This window comes from Marmota flaviventris, chromosome 3, assembly GCF_047511675.1.
Source record: "Marmota flaviventris isolate mMarFla1 chromosome 3, mMarFla1.hap1, whole genome shotgun sequence".
Taxonomy (NCBI): domain Eukaryota; kingdom Metazoa; phylum Chordata; class Mammalia; order Rodentia; family Sciuridae; genus Marmota; species Marmota flaviventris.
In genome coordinates, this window is record NC_092500.1 from 163,476,320 (window position 1) to 163,493,499 (window position 17,180).

Below are 17,180 nucleotides of genomic sequence, written 5' to 3' on the forward strand. Positions count from 1 at the left end.
AATATAGTACATTTTGTAAAACTAAAATTTAATTTTTGCTGAGCAATACTTCCAGATATTTATCTTACAAATCCTTATATATGAAAATTTATAAAAGTGCATACACATTAGTTACAGCATTATTTGTAATAATAAAATATTGGAAACATTTTATAGTAAAGGGTTAAGTAAATCACTGTTGCTATATGCTGTCATTTAAAAATAATAGCTTTATAAGTATTAATATGGAAGTTCTAAAATATATTAAATGACATAGTTATAGAATAGTATGTGTTTATTACCATTTGTGTGTGGAAAATACATAGATCTATATATTTTTGGGTGATTTTGCTTACAAAATTTTTTGTGTGTAAAACACTGACATAAAATTATATATATTTACTATACATAATATGATGTTTTGAAGTATATATACATCATATGGAATGACTAAATCCCTAATTAACATGTATTATCTTATATAGTTACCATTTTTGTGGGAGAATACTTTATATCTACTCTCTTAGCATCTGTAAAAACACAATATATGGGGCTGGGGTGGTAGCTCAGTGGTAGAGCGCTTGCCTAGCACATGTGAGGCACTGGGTTTGATCCTCAGCACCACATAAAAATAAATAAATAAAATAAAGGTATTGTGTCCATCTACAACTAAAAATTAGAAAAAAAAGAGAATGCAATATATTAACCATAGTCACCATGTTGAACAACAGATTTGTTGAACTTATTCCTTCCACTTTCCTGAAATTTTTTAACCTTTGATTAACATCTCCCTACTCCCACCAAACACACCAGCCCCTCTTAATTATTTCTGTGACCCAACAGGCATATCGCCTCATCCCAGTTAGAATGGCTATTAAAAAGACAAAAGTATTGGTGAGGGTGTGGAGAAAAGGGACCCCTTGAACACTCTCAATGGAAATGTCAACTAGGACAGTCATTATGAAAACCTATACGGCAGTTGCTCAAAAATTTAACAATATGACCATATGATCCAGCAATCCCACTACTTGGTATATGTCCAAAAAAAATGAAATCACTTTGTCTGAGAGATAACTGCACTCTCACGTGGTACAACTATTTATGATAGCCTAGAAATGGAATCCACCTTAGTGCCCCTCAACAGAGGAATGGATAACAAATGGGATGTGTATATCTCCTGTATACACAAATATCACATATACACATACAATCAAACTATTCACCCATAAAAGGAGGAAATCATCACTTGTGATAATACATATGAAACTGAAGGACATTATATGAAATGAAATAAGAAAGAAAAATGTCGTCTAACCTCATTCATTTGTGGAATCTAAAAAAGTTGTCCTTGTTGAACTCTCATTTCTGCCAGATCTCTCAGCTGCTGGTAGCAGTAATTATTTCTGGGTCAGGGAACAGGATTACCGAGAGACAAAGGTACGAAGGAGACTATTTTTCACTGGGTCTCCTTATGTACCTTTCAAATTTGGCATCCACACCTGAATTATTTGCTTAAAATAAATGAAAATCATAATTTAAATTTTATCTGATTTGAATATTTGTTCCTGAAGAAAGACATTGACTGGAGGTTCCCAAATGAGGTGCTAGCCCTGGAAATGAGTAGGGATGATAAACAACAGGGAAATATTTAGGGCAGTGGCGTTGCTCCTGGGGAGGGAAGTGTGGAGCAGTTGTTCTGGATCACGGGCAGAGAGCTGCTGGAGAATAATGGGGACCAGCTGTGAGTCATCCCTGCTGGGCCTGCAGCAGGAGGAATCAGGGCAGATGGGACTGGAGTCACAGAAAACAGAATTGTTAAAGCGCTCCACGGTCTTGGGGTCTTGGTGGGAGCTCCCAACTAGGTCACTGGACCACGTTCTCGGAGGCAGGCACTTCCAGACTCTTCTTTATTTTATCTGTGTGACTTCTTCACCAAACACACAACTATGGGTGGTTTCACCCACCGGGCTGATTTCCACCTGAGGTCTGGCTGGGCACTGAAGGATGGGGAGGTTTATGGCCACTGTGGGAGGACGGGAGTTGGCAAAGCTGCTCTCCTGGCCAGGTGGGACTGGGCTCTGAGGATCAGCAACAATAGCCGCAGGGAGGAAGGCCAGCTGACAGCGGGGAGTCACGGGGGTCATCTGGGGAGACTGGACCACAGAGAGGCCATCCTGCAGAGATGTTTGAGAGCTGGCTCCTGGGCCACCCTGGATGAATGGCATAAACTAAGGGATCGCTCTCAGGAGGGAAAGGAGTGAAGGAGAGTTGGCAAAGACGTAGCAGGAAGGCAAAGTAGACCGACTTGTGAATATTTGTGATTAGGTTTCCCCGTCAAAATACTGAAAAGGTGAAGGCTTTTATTTACCTTTCAGTTCTCTGAAGAGCTTGTGTCTTGGGTCCCTGCTTCTAGATGTGATTTTCTCTGAGCTTCCTTGTGCACAGACCACCTGCAAGTTGTATCCTTTGTTTAGAGCTCCAGAAAAAAAAATTTCCTGTGAGTGAGGAGCTTCTGCAGCTTCTTTGGGGTGGTTTGAACAAGAAGGCTCCCTTCTGTTTGGGGCGCTGGCCAGGACTAAATGGCTAAATAGAGGATGTGAGTTAAGGGGTGGAATCACCTTAGGGAGAATAAACATTTCTCAGTGGCTGAGGATGTAGTTATTTCTCAACGTAATAAAACACACTTGACCTATTGCCAAAAGTTTTGAGGCACCTGAAAATAAAAGTTTTTTTGCAAAAAAAGAGATTAATGGGAAGGAAAATTTCCGTCAAATTTTACCACGAAAATAGGGGAGTTTGAGTAAACAGAAAGACATGGCATGAGGTCCTGCATGATAAGTGACAGGAAGCCAAAATTCAGCCATCTTCTGGCAGCCAAAATAAGGCAGCTGAAATGCAAACGTCCCCGAGGGAGGTCACTCACTGACGTGGATGTGTAAGTGACCAAGAGCAGATCCCTTTCTGGGAACTGGATTGGACTTGAAGGGAGAAAGAACAGGTTTCTTTCTGTGCGTCTCCTGCCAACGATGATTTTCAACACGGGAGTGAAGCTGAGTGCTACCCCGAGCTGTGAAGGTGGGTGGGGGAGTGTTGGATTCCGGAGACCTGAGCTCCCATCTGGCCCCTCCTACCCAGTAGCTGTGCACCTCGGGAGAATCATTCTATTTGCCTGTGACTTATATTCTAAAATTGGGAAAAACAGACTAACTGCTGGGAGGCAGGGCAGAATCTCAACCAAGGATTAGAGCTCAATCAAGTATCATTAGAGCTCAATCAGGTGGGCCTGAGGAGCAGTGACCCTATGTACAAAGTGGAGCTGCGCCATGGTCAGTTCCACAGAACCACTCAGGACCTGGGAGAGCCTTAGTACTCACACTTGTGGACATCCTACCCCGACCACATCATAAAAATATCGTAATGGATTCTTAATACACATTAGGCACCATTTTTATATAAAAGTGAAATTGTTATATTTGTACTACTGATTTTTTTTCTCTGAATAATTTGCAAGAGACTCTGATAGTCTGGTACTTGTTTACATAGCTCATGAATTCTTTTTTTTTAAACATTCATTTTTTAGAAGTAGTTGGGCACAATACCTTTATTTAATTTATTTATTTCTATGTGATGCTAAGGACAACCCAGGGCCTCACAAGTGCTAGAGGAACGCTCTACCTCTGAGCCACAATCCCAGCCTGCGCATGAATTCTTATAAAATGAAAAAAATACAAATCTAACCTGAAATGGTTGTTTGAAAGTAATGAAGTTTTTAATAAGTATTAAATTCAGCATTTAATGAAGTTGACATATTTGTGGGCATTTAATTATGGTATTTTTAATTCTGATTGTAGATTCCTTAGCCTATTTTGAGGCCAATAATTCTATTTTCAAGTCTCAAGATTAATAGGCTAAAACCTCTCAGCACTGTGAGCCCTCCGGCTGTCTGGTGTCACAGAAGGATGGGCCAGGGACTGAGGAAGTGCTCTCCATTTCAGGCTCCATTCCCAGCCTAGTGTCCTCTTCATCAGCCTGACTCCAGTGCTGGGGCTTCGAGCCTGGCAAGAAGGAGATGCAGCTTCCAGTCAGGTGTCCTTGATATCTTTGTGAGTTTCAGCCCAGACTAAAAGAAAGAAAGTAAACAAACAGCCAGCTCCCATCAAGCTGTGGAGGAAGCAACTCTAACCTTTGGACTGGGAACCAGTGGACTCAAATCAGAGGGAAGATTCAGGGAATAGTATAAACCAGGATAATAGAATCCTAGTGGAAAGAGACGTACCTGGAATATTCTGTAGAGAAACTTATAGCTCAGCAAGTTACGGGAGCCTGAGAGATGAACAACTTGCCTATTGAATATTGTTGTATGATGAACTCCCCTAGAACTTGGTAAAATAAAACAAATTGTTATTTTTTTTTTAATCTCACAATTTTGTAGAGCAAAATTCAGAAGGAGTTCAATCCGGATGGTTGAAAGTGGGAATGGCCGGGGGTTGGGACAGCTGGGGCTAGCCAGGACTCTCTCTTCACACAGCATCTCTGCACGGCTAGCCTGGGCTTCTCCATGGCACGGTGGACCCAACGTGGTCAACCTTCTCACAGAGCAGCTGACTGACCTTCCCGGACACCAGGGGGAAGCCACATTTCTTTTCTGCCATATTGTATTGGTTTCAACTGAAACCAATTAGAAGCTACAGAATCAGCCCAGAGTTTGAAGCGCAACACAAGGGTGTAGATTCTACGAGGCATGGTACATTGAGGGGCCATCTTCAGAGCCATCATACCACTCCAGGTGTCTCATGTTGCCTAAAAAGCTCTGGATGGTACGCACCTCAAGTCCCTAAGGATGGTGACCCCAGTTTGCCTCAACAAACGTTAACCCTGTAAAATCTTAGAATTATGTATGTAGGGGCAATAAAATAAATCAAGCATCTGGTGATAATTTGGAGATAAATTTAGGTATAAGCCATGCATTTGGTGTTTAAAGTGTTACACTCAAGATAATTCTACTTATTTTTGTATCTGACAGATCAGCTTTGTGATTCCAATGTAAAATGTGGCCTTAATTTGTTTTTAGGGCTTCAGATTTTTAGTTGAAGAAAGACAAAAGGACAAATTTGTGAACAAAATTAAAATGTTTAAGGAAACTTAGAATTCCTTGTATTTTTCAGAATAATTTATTTAGATTTAGGAAAGTGGCTAGTTAACATAGGTGCTGCTGTTTAGGCTCAGCATTCCAAGACCCTTGAAAGAAATCAAGTCCATTATACTTTCAAAAGCAAGCTTAAAATGTTTGCAAAATATACTTAAGTCATAATAGCGTTGATTATTTGAGATATTTCATCATTTCAGTATGCATTGATTGATAATCAAAAACTGCTGTTAAAGGCAATTATTAAAATTCATTATACTTAGAATAATGAAAACAAACTTTAATTTCAACTAGGCTCAAAGAATAGGATTTAAAAATTATCATAACAATAAATTAATGATCAATTTTGTTCAAATTAGCCACACATAGTCTTTGAAGTTCTCAAACAAATCTAGGCAAACAGAGCATGATCTGATTTTGTCTTGCTCTTCCCCACACCTCTGAAACCCAGATTTCTGTGCCTATCTCAAAATCATTAACTCTAGTGCTAATCACATTAATCTATTAAGAACTAAAGAATTTATTTTGGACATTTCTTGAAGATTAAAGTGGTCTCATAGGCAGACACTCAGAAAAAAAATGTTTGGGAAACTACACTTTCCAACACAAATCCAGTTTTGGGGGCTGGAGATTATACTACTGAGGGCAGTTGTATAAGAAAAACAATAAACTGTAAATATAAAGTTAGTGATAAAAGTCAACATTTATTTGTAGAACAAAAAGTCATAATAAATTTGAACTATAAATATTACAAAGTCTAGAGAAGTGATATGATTTTTATCAACAAGCTGCCTGATATATTTCATAACAATTCTCCTTCCCCACCTGCACTGGAGATCCAACCCAGGGCTTCATGCATGCTAGGCAAGCGCTTTTCTACTAGCTTCAACCCCAGACCCTTTTTAAACCTGACACAGACATATAGGTAAGTAAAACGGAAGAGAGTGTCTACAAACCAATCAGTACTAAGGTATGAGGTTGGTCTTTCACAAATCCTCTAAGGAAAGTCAATGGAGAAAGGACGTCCTCCTAACATGTGGTGAAGGGTTGGGCATCCTGGGCAAATGACTCATCATCTGTGTCTTGTACCGCATACAAAACTCAAGTTGAAATATAAAAGCATAAAAATCAAAATCACCAATCTCCTGGAAAATAATAGAAGGAAAATTTTATGTCTCTATAGGTTATAAATATTTCATATATAGGATATGAAATTGTGAAACAAAATAGAAAACAATATAAACTAGTCACCATCAATGAATGTTAAAATTGCTGCTCTTCAAAAGATGTTATTGGAAACAGAAAGCAAGAAGGGAAACCAGTAGAGCAAAGTAAAGAGATTAGGGGGAAGGAGGAGGGGAAAGAAGGGAGAGGTACTGGGCAAATTAAGCAAATGATGTTTTGTGCACGCATGAATGTGTCACAAAGAATCCCACTTTTATATTTAAATTATTATGCACCAGTAAAAAATAAATCATAATCCATAGCCCAGATAAAATATTTGCAAATCACATATTGGATAATGATCTTAATTCCAAAATACATAAATGCACACAAACATAAATGTTCAAAGAAGAGATAGAGATTGCAAGATGCACAGGAAGTCACCAGGCATTATAAAAATGAAAATAAAAATCCCACTGAAGTGCCACAATATACTGCAGAATGATAGCTTAAAACAAGAATAAAAACAGCCAGCACTAAGTACTGACAAGGATGTGGAAAAGCCAGAACTCTCACATACAGCTGGCATGAGTGCAATAGTATAGTTATCCCAGAAAACAATCTGGAAATTCCTTTTATGTTCAATGTAAACTTACCAAATAACCTGGAAATCTCACTTTTTGCATTTACTTAAGATCAAAAATATGTGTGAATGTTTAAAACAACTTTAACCCAAAGTGCCAAAATCAGAATCCAAATGCCATGTGATAAATAGATAAATTATGGTGTAGTCATACGTTAGTATCCTGATCAACATTCAAAAAAAAAAAAAAAGAGTATGCATACAAAGTGACATGAGTGATTCTTACCAGCATTGTAACAAATGAATGGAGCCATGTACAAAGTATATATACCGTTCCATTTGTATGATATTTGAAAAAAGGAAACTCTATCACAATAGAAGTACTACTATTGCTTATGAAAGGCTGGGTATTGATATTGACCATTAGGGATAGTTATTGACTTAAAGGAGGCATAAGAAAATTTTTTCAGATGGTGGAAATATTTCATATTTTGGTTACATTCCAAATCATATACTTCTTGAAACTATTTTAACTATATTCTTAAAAATTGTACCTCAGTAAACCTAAATTAAAAAAATAAAATTCTCAGGAAGATTAAAAAACTAGACCATGAAACAAAAACAACAAAAAGACATTATGGAACAAGAATAGGTAGTTGTTAAAGAGAGATAATGGATAGAAGGTATTGGATAGAATGGATAGAAGGATAGTGATATTTGCAGAATTTTTCCAGAATTAAAGACATGAATTTTTTTTTTTTGATACTGGGGATTGAACTCAGGGGTGCTTAACTACTGAACCACATCCCCAGCCCTTTTTATATATTTTTTTATTTAGAGACAGAGTCTCTCTAAGTTGCTCAGGGCTTGCTAATTTGCTAGGGTTGGTTTTGAACTCAGTCTGCCAAGTCTACTGGGATCACCAGGGTGCGCCAACCTGCCAGGCAAAGACATGGATCTCTATATTGACTTAGTCTCACTGAAAGCCAAGAGCAATTAAAAAATACATTAATAAGTAAGAATAATCATAGCGCAATTACAGAATTTGAAGAATAAAAATAACTTCTTGCAAATTACTATTAACAAAAAGGTCACACTGACAACTTTATAATTAGAGAAGTCAATAGAGAAAAACTCAAAATTAAGAGAAAAAGCACAACAATTAAAGGATTCTCTACTCAATTAAACTCTCAGTTAAGTAGAATCATAAAAATAAGGTATTTTTGGTACATGTAGTAAAACAACTTTACTGTCCATAAGATGTTTCTGAAAGAAATACTAAATAATTCATTCCATCAAGAAGAGAGATGAAAGCAAAAAGAATGGAATCATAAGCAATGACTTGGAGAAAAGTACACACATGCACAAGCACACAAAAGAAAAACTCAAAATATAAGATTAGGGGCTGGGAATATAGCTCAGTTAGAGCGCTTGCCTCACATGCACAAGGCCTTGGGTTCGATCAGGGGTAGGGGGGATATATATATATAGAAGTTGAGGCAATAAGTTTGGGTATTGGGAGTATTTAGACCCAAAATTTATTGAATTTTTTCAATATCAAATTGTATAGAAATTTTACCATTCTCTGACTTTCATAAATTCTGACTATTATAAAAGAAAATAATTGAATTATAAATTGCCATCTGCAGTGTTCAGTATTATGCCTTTTACCTTTTTTTTTTTTCAATTTTTTTTTGATTGTGGCAAAATACACCACATCACATAAGACTTACTGTCCTAATTACTTTGAAACATTTAGTTCAGAGGTATTGAGTAATTCACATTGTTGCATAGTCACCACCAACAACCATCTCCAGAATAATTTTCATCATGTAAAACTAAGATCCTCTACCCATAAAACAAGTCTTTATCTTCCCCTGCCACAGTGCCTAGAGATCAGTATTCTACTCTCTATCTCTATGATACTGACTACTCCAAGTACCTCATACGAATGGATTCATAATCATACAACTTGGTGTCTCTGACTGGCTTATTTTGCTCAGTCTAATGACTTCAAGTTTCATTCATGTTGTAGCAAATGTCAGAATTTCTTTCCTTTTAAGGGCTGAAAAATAATGTACCATCTATTCATGGATGCCTGGGTTGCTTTCATGTTTTAGCCCCTTTGAATAAAGACGCTTAGAAACAGGTTATAGGGATATCTCTTTAAGACTCTAGTTTTGATTCTTTTAAGTATAGGCACAGAAGTAGAATTACTGGATAATTTGATAATTCTATCTTTTAAAAAAAAATCACATTGTCTTCCACAGCAGCTGTACTATTTTACATTTTTACCAACAATGCATGAGGATTCCAATTTCTCCATGTCCTTATGAAAGCAATTATTCTCCATTTTTTTATATTAGCCAATCTAATGGGTATGAGATATGTCATTGTAGTATTGATTTCTTTTTTCCTAAGATCAATGAAATTGAGCATCTTCATATTCACTGGTCATCTGAGCATCTTCTTTAGACAATTTGGTTTTTTAAATAAATTTACTTTAATTTTTTTTTTAGTTTTTGATAGATCTTTATTTTATTTATTTATACACGGTGCTGAGAATTGAAACCAATACCTCACACATGCCAGGCAAGTATGCTACCGCTGAGCCACAGCCTCAGCCCCAATGGATAATTGTCTATTTAAGTTCTCTGTGAATCTTTTGATGGTGTTGTTCATTTTGTTATCGAGTTTTGCTTTTCTATATATTCTGAATATTAATCCCTCATCTGTTATGATATATAAACATTCTCTTTAATTCCATTGATTGTCTTTTTTTAAATACACATCAGAGGAATGCATTACAATCCTTATTACACATATAGAGCACAATTTTTCGTATCTCTGTATATAAAGTATGTTCATGCCAAGTTATGCCATTATACATGTATTTTTTTGCATTACAATTCTTAATATACATATATACCACAATTTTTCATATCTCTGTTTGTATATAAGGTATGTTGGCCCCAAATTCAAATCTTCATACAGGAAGCCATTGCATGGGTGCATTGAGATCATCTTATAGAAGGAAGGCTTGCATTCTTTAATATCATCATGGACCAAGAAAACAAGGGTCTGTTCCACATGGTAGAAAACTGATGGAACATGACAACCAAGTGCAGCACTAGTTCCTTTGCTCAGGATCCTGAACCTAAAAGGATGTTAGTCCTTGAGGTGACTAGAAAACTAGATAGGACAACTAGAAAAAATTGAAGGGAGTCTGTGGATTGAATACTCTTACTGTAGTAATGTGAATATTCTGATTGGGAGAACCACAGAGTAGCAATGAACACTAGTGTATGAAAGTGTTTTTGTTTTCAGTCACATACTCTAATACTTAGAAGTGATGAGACATTGTGTCAGTCTGTGTGTATGTGTATGTATGTATACACACACACACACACACACTCTTATAGGAAGAAAAGGAGGAAGAGGAAAGAATTGGCAACATAGACACTAGAGTTCTTGTACTACTCATGCAACTTTTCTGTAGATTTGAAATTATTTCCAAATTAGAAAAATAAACTTGACTAAGAAAAAAGCAACAAACAAACAAGAAATCACGATCCAGGTAATACCCAAGTCTCATTAAAAAAAAAAAATCATATATAGAAACTTGGAGTTCCAAATTAGGCAAATAAAACATTTTAAAAAGGTGCTGAGATACATTTTGAACTATAAAACTATTATTTTATCCATCTATTTTTAAGTCCCTTCCTGGCTAGATCTTTTTCATGATGAATAAAACATAAACCTCCTTTTGGGGAGGTAGCAGTGGAATGAAGAAAATGGAGGTGCTAACCACTGTGTGGTCAGCAGTCCTAGCCAAGGTGACCCAAGAGATCCATGTTAACATCATCCCTTTGATCCACAGATATAGTGATTACTGGTAAAATGAAGTAGGAACAACCAAGGAGATGTAGCTGGGCTCAGAAACCAAACATTTCTATGAACCAGAAGCTGAGAACAGGGAGAAGGTCAGGCTCTGGGCCCGGAACAGGGACAGGAACGAGAGCTGAGATGCTGCCTGGAAAAGAGGACTAAAAAGAAGCCCCCTCTCAAGAAGGAGGGCTGGGGTGGGAGGACAAGGGCTCAAGTTCACTGCTAGAACACGGGATGGGGGGCTAGGAGGCCCCCCCACCAGTGAAGGAAGTTACTAACAACAGAGAAGTTTGAACTGGGCGACCAGGAGAAGGGTCATCAGGAACGTGCCCGTGCACATGCTGTAGATGCTCTGCACAAATCAACTGACTGACGCCCTCAGAGCCTCTGAGGGAGGAGCACATAAGTATGGGAGGTAACTTACTTCCCCATGGAGACAACGTGAGTTGTCAACCACTGTTCTGACGGACCACAGGTCCTCCTTAAATAGGCTGAGAATTCCAGCCCATCTCCCTTTTCACTCTGAGTTAAGATGCTCTAGGTTCTATTAAGTATCTTCTCCTAGGCAGGTGGTCAGGTAGGAGTGCAAATCCTTGGTAACTGCAGTAGGGGATCCCTTCTTCTCCTCAAGGCATGTGTTCAAGACCCCACGCGGGTGCCTGAACCATGGATAGTACTGAACCCTACATGATGTGGGTCTTTTTTTTTTCCAAGACGTTATCTATGATAAAATTTAATTGATAAATTAATACTATTCATAATAATTACTACTAATTAAATAGATCATTATAGCAATATATTAAAATAAAATGTGAATGTAGTTTCTCTCTCAAAGTATCTCACTGGACTGTGCTCAATCTTCTGATGATGACGAGGTGCCTGTATACTGAAGTGAAGGTATTGTGACATTGAACTGCTGCCTAAGGGTTACCTGAACCCAAGTACTGCAGTACTGCCATGGACAATCTGATAATCAAGCTTCCAAGTGGCTAAGGGCAGGCAGCACACAGTGTGGATACAAAGGGATGATTTGCATCCCAGGCAGGATGGATTTCATCATGCTACTTATAAAAGTGCACAATTTAAAACCTTTGAATTGTCTATTTCTTGCATTTTCTATTATTTTCAGGCTGCAGTTGACCCCAGAAAGCCAAACAGTGGGTTAGGAGGACTACCTTAGTGTTTTGGTTTGGTTTTGTTAATCCCATGAGGTACATTTTTTTTTTCACACATTAACATATATCTCCAAAATCTCAAAGTTTCCCAGGATTTCTGTTGACCAGAAAGCATTTGTGAGCTTGCTGTTTCTAGGAGAACACAAACATCAGAATGAGAAGAATGGAGGTCATAGACGTGAAGAAACCCTGAAGACGATATTTTAAGGAATGCTGCACTCCCCACACTCCTACTGGACGGAGACCAAGGTGGGTGGAAATCAGGAACATCACTCTCTGAACCAAAAAAAAAAAAAAAAAAAAAGAAAAGTTCAAAAGAGTTGTGCTATTATGCTAAGACATTCTAGGAACACTTTTGCTGTTAACTTGTACTTATGCACAGAGGGATATATGACAAAAATTAAGTCAGTAGAACTCTTTTTTTAGAAAGTATAAAATAAAAATGATATTTTTTGATAAAGTAGTGTGGCAAGGTTTAATTGATAGTTTTCTTTTCCTTAAATGCTAAATAAAATGGCGAGCCTCCTATAACCAGTGACATCCTGGATTTCATAAAATGTGATAAGCTAATTTTTCTTTAACTGATAGTTGCCTACTAGGAAGGGATTGGTTCTGATACTACCTTTGATAGCTCTAATATCAATGCAAGGCAGGAATGGACCCCAATTTAGCATTTAAAGACCTACTTCTTTGTTGGAGGTTTGCAAGGCAGGAGGGAGGCAATCACACAACTATTAGACAAAAAAAAAAAAAAAATGAGTCCAGGGTCAGGATCAGTGTGGAGTAAGAGCCGAAACAAACAGGCAAAAATCTCAAAATAAGCCTGTTACTCAACATTCCAAAGCCCATGACATTTAGTAGTCAACAGACCCAAACAAATCAGAACAGGATTTCTTTACAGATGACATTTAGTTAATGAAGCAATATGAAATTGACTTTAAAATAGGATGTTTATAATGTCCAAAAGAGATAAATGAAGATGTAAATGAAGACCAAGAATGTTTTTAAAATGGCAGATAAAAGTGTAAAAATTCTTAAAATTAAGCAAATAATTTTGGAAATCAATTTAAATATTAATAATAGCTAATATTTATTACACCAAGAGCTACGTCCAAATTGGCTCTTCTAACAATCACAAACACTATCAAGTAAGTACTATTATTCTTATTTTAGAGATGAAAAGATGAGACCCTGAGAAGCTAGCTATTTGTCTAAGCCCAGAAGCTAGTGAATAGCAGAGTGGAATTTGAAACTCATCAAGCTGGTAACAGAGCCCTATCTCTTAAATATCCCCTAAGTCTGCCTAGGCCTAGATTTTGAATGAGAGGATTTGTGAATTAGAAGGTTAGAAGATGGCAGTGCTATTGTATTGTGGTCTGTTTGACTCTTGAAATTGAGAAGGGTTTGTTTGATGTACACTGATGCTCCATTGTTTGGGACATAAATATTTATAATTGTTATGTCCTGCTTATATATACTTCCCTTAAGGAGTAGGAAATGTTCTTCTTTGTCTCTTCTGATTAACTTTGGTTTGAAGTCTACTTTATCTGAGATGAGAATGGAAACCCCTGCTTGTTTACGGAATCCATATGAGTGATGAGTTTTGTCCCACCCTTTCACCTTCAGCCTGTGGATGTGTTTGCCCATGAGGTAAGTCTCTTGGAGATAGCATATTGTTGGGTCTGGCTTTTTAATCCAATCTGCCAGTCTGTGTCTTTTGATTGATGAGTTTAGGCCGTTAACACTCAAGGTTATTATAGAAATATGATTCGTATTCCCTGTGATTTTGATTTGTCTTAGTTTCTCATTTGGTTGAATATCCTTTTAGTGTAGAGCCTTGCTTTGCTGGTTTTCACTTTTTTTCCCCCACTTCATCCTCATGGAATATTATGTTGAGAATGCTCTGTAATATAGGCTTTCTCGTTGTGAATTCTTTTAATTTTTGTTTATCATGGGATATTTTAATTTAATCTTCAAATCTGTAACTTAATTTTGCTGGATACAAAATTCTTGGTTGGCATCCATTTTCTTTCAGAGCTTGAAATGTATTATTTCAGGACCTTCTAGCTTTGAGGGTCTAGGTTGAAACATCAGTTGAGATCCAAATTGGTTTCCCCCTAAACATAATTTGATTTTTCTCTCTCACAGCCTTTAAGATTTTATCTTTATTCTCTGTGTTAGTCATTCTCATTATAATGTATCTTGGTGTGGGTCTGCTGTAATTTTGTACATTAGAGATCCTGTCAGCCTCTTGTATTTGATTTTCCATTCCATTCTTTAGGTTTGTGAAATTTTCTGCTATTATACCATTGAAAAGATTGTTCATTTCTTTGGTTTATATCTCTTCTCCTTCATCTATTCCAATAACTCTTAAATTTGATCTTTTAATGTTATCCCATAATTCTTGGATGTTCTCTTTGTGGTTTCTTACCATCTTCTCTGCATGTTCAACTCTACTTTCAAGATTATATATTTTGTCTTCATTGCCTGAGGTTCTGTCTTCCAAGTGATCTAGTCTGTTGGTGATACTTTCTATTGAATTTATAATTTGGTTTACCTATTTCTTCATTTTGAGGATTTCTGCTTGATTTTTTGATTGAAATTGTCTTTCACTTCCTGTATTTTTTCTTTGATTTCACTCCTTGTACTAATCTTCACATATCAGTTTAACTATATACAATCTGAACTCCTTCTTGGACATTTCTTCTACTGTGTTATCAGTGGCTTCTGTTGTTGAAACATCTTTTTGTTTGGAGCACTTTACTCCCTTGTTTTTTCATGTTGTTAGTGTATTTTCCCATCTAGAAGTATAGATCTAAGGCAGCATATATTCTACCCTGTAGACCTATAATGTCCCTGAAGGTTTCTAGCGCTTTGCCTTTACTGGTGAGACCAATATCAACAGCACCCAGTGTACACAATATATAGCCTTAAACCTAATAGCTCCCACTAAGGTGTCTACTTCTTTCTCACATTAAACCAAAATGATGAGTTCAATAACTACCTATAGTACAAACAGAATATTTGTTAAAAACAATTTACAATTTCAAATGGTGGATGAGAGAGCAGAGGTAGTGTAACATTCATTATTTACAAGGGAGGAAGAGAGAAGCTAGAAGTAAAAATTCACAGGAAGAGTGGAAGAGGAGCTGACAGAGATTGGCTGTTGGTTGGAGAAGTGGAAAGAAAATTCAAGAAAATAGACAAAAGAGAGGAAGAATACAAACAAAGAGAAAAAATACATAAGAATACAGCAAAAATGCAAAACACCATTTATATACCATTCATATATCCTCCACACACTGATGCATAAAAAGCATTCTGTTCCAAATAGGGTAGAGAGAGTAGTAAATCAAAAAGTAAAATAACATAAATCTTGCTGTAAAGTCGAATCATCTCTGTCAGTGTTCAACAGTTTCTCAGCCCTGTCTTTGAGATCTCTCAGGATCTCAAACCCAGATCAGCCCTCGCAAATCCAGTCTCTATCCCACCAATCTGGGCTTCAGATACTTCAGGATGGGCCACACTATAGTCCGAGGATCTCAATGTTGCTCCTACTTGCAGAGAGACCACCAGGGATACAAAGGAGCAACCCCAAGATGCAGCAGCACGACAAGGGTCACCAGCACTCTCAATAGAAAGACCCCAGGCTCCTCCAAACCCACAGGTCTCAGCTGGAGTCCCCAGAGAGAGGCTATTGTGGTGGTAAACCTGCTGGCACTCAGGCTCCAGGCCCTGGCTGGTGTCCCAAAATGGGTGCAACCACTTGCAATCAAACCTGGAGTCTCCCCTGAAGCAGTCCTCTAGGCCGTGTTAGCAGTGGTAGTGGTGGCTGTAGCTAATTAAAATCAAAGCTGAAATTAATGAAATTGAAACAAAAGAAACAGTTGAAAAAATTGACAAACAAAAAGTTCATTCTTTGAAAAAGTAAATAAAATAGATAAACCCCTGGCCATACTAATGAAGAGAAAAAGAAAACTCAAATTACTAAAACACAAGATGAAAAAGGAAATATCACAACGGACATGTCTGAAATACAGAAGATAATTAGAAACTATTTTGAAATTTTATACTCTAATAAAATAGAAGATATTGAAGACATCAACAAATTTCTAGAGACACATTTGACTGAATGAGGAGGTTCTACATGATTTAAACAGATCAATTTCAAGTAATGAAATAGAAAACACCATCAAAAGCCTACCAACCAAGAAAAGCCCAGGATCAGATGAATTCTTAGCCAAGTTCTACAAGAATTTCAAAGGAGAATTAACACCAATACTCCTCAAAGTATTCCATGAAATAGAAAATGAGGGATACCTTCCAAACTCATGCTATGAAGCTAATATCACCCTGATACCAAAACCAGACAAAGACACATCAAGAAAAGAAAACTTCAGACCAATATCCCTGATGAATATAGATGCAAAAATTCTTAATAAAATTATGGCAAATTGCATACAAAAATATACTAAAAAGATATTGCACCATGATCAAGTGGGGTTCATCCCAGGGATGCAGAGTTGGTTCATCATATGGAAATCAATAAATGTATTTCATCATATTAATAGACTTAAGAACAAGAATCATATGGTCATCTCAATAGATGCAGAAAAAGCATTTGACAAAATATAGCACAAAAGGCCAGCCTCATTCTAAATGGAAAAAAATTGAAAGCATTCCCGCTAAAAAACTGGAAAAAGCCAAGGATGTTCTCTTTCACCACTTCTATTCAACATCATCCTTGAAACTCTAGCCAGAGAAATTAGGCAAAAGAAAGAATTTAAAGGGATAAATAGGTAAAGAAGAACTCAAACCATCACTATTTGCTGATGACATGATTCTATATCTAGAAGATCCAAAAAATTTCACCAGAAAACTTCTAGAATAAATGAATTCAGCAAAGTAGCAGGATATAAAATCAACACCATCAATCAAATACATTCCTATACATCAGTGATGAATCCACTGAAAGAGAAATTAGGAAAGCTACTCCATTCACAATAGCCTCTAAAAAACAAAACAAAACAAAAACAAACAAACAACAAAAAAAAAGTAGGAATCAATCTAACAAAAGAGGTGAAAGACCTCTACAATGAAAACTACAGAATACTAAAGAAAAAAATTAAAGTAAACCTCAGAAGATGGAAAGATCTTCCATGTTTCTGGATAGGCAGAATTAATATTGTCAAAATGGCCATACTACTACCAAAAGCATTATACAGATTTAATGCAATTCCTATTA

The 17,180-nt window shown here is 36.9% G+C and overlaps 1 protein-coding gene across 1 annotated transcript in view; it reads right to left on the bottom strand.

Moving 5' to 3' along the window:
• Positions 1–3,756: 3,756 nt before the first annotated feature.
• Positions 3,757–17,180, bottom strand: part of LOC114085856 (uncharacterized) — a 28,375-nt gene continuing 14,951 nt past the window's right edge. Inside the window, exons 4-5 of the mRNA XM_027927178.1 lie at positions 4,256–4,358; positions 3,757–4,034 (exon numbers count right to left, since the gene is read on the bottom strand). Coding sequence (XP_027782979.1) covers positions 3,888–4,034; positions 4,256–4,358 — 250 coding nt within the window. The 3' untranslated portion in view covers positions 3,757–3,887. The remainder of the gene's footprint in view (positions 4,035–4,255; positions 4,359–17,180) is intronic.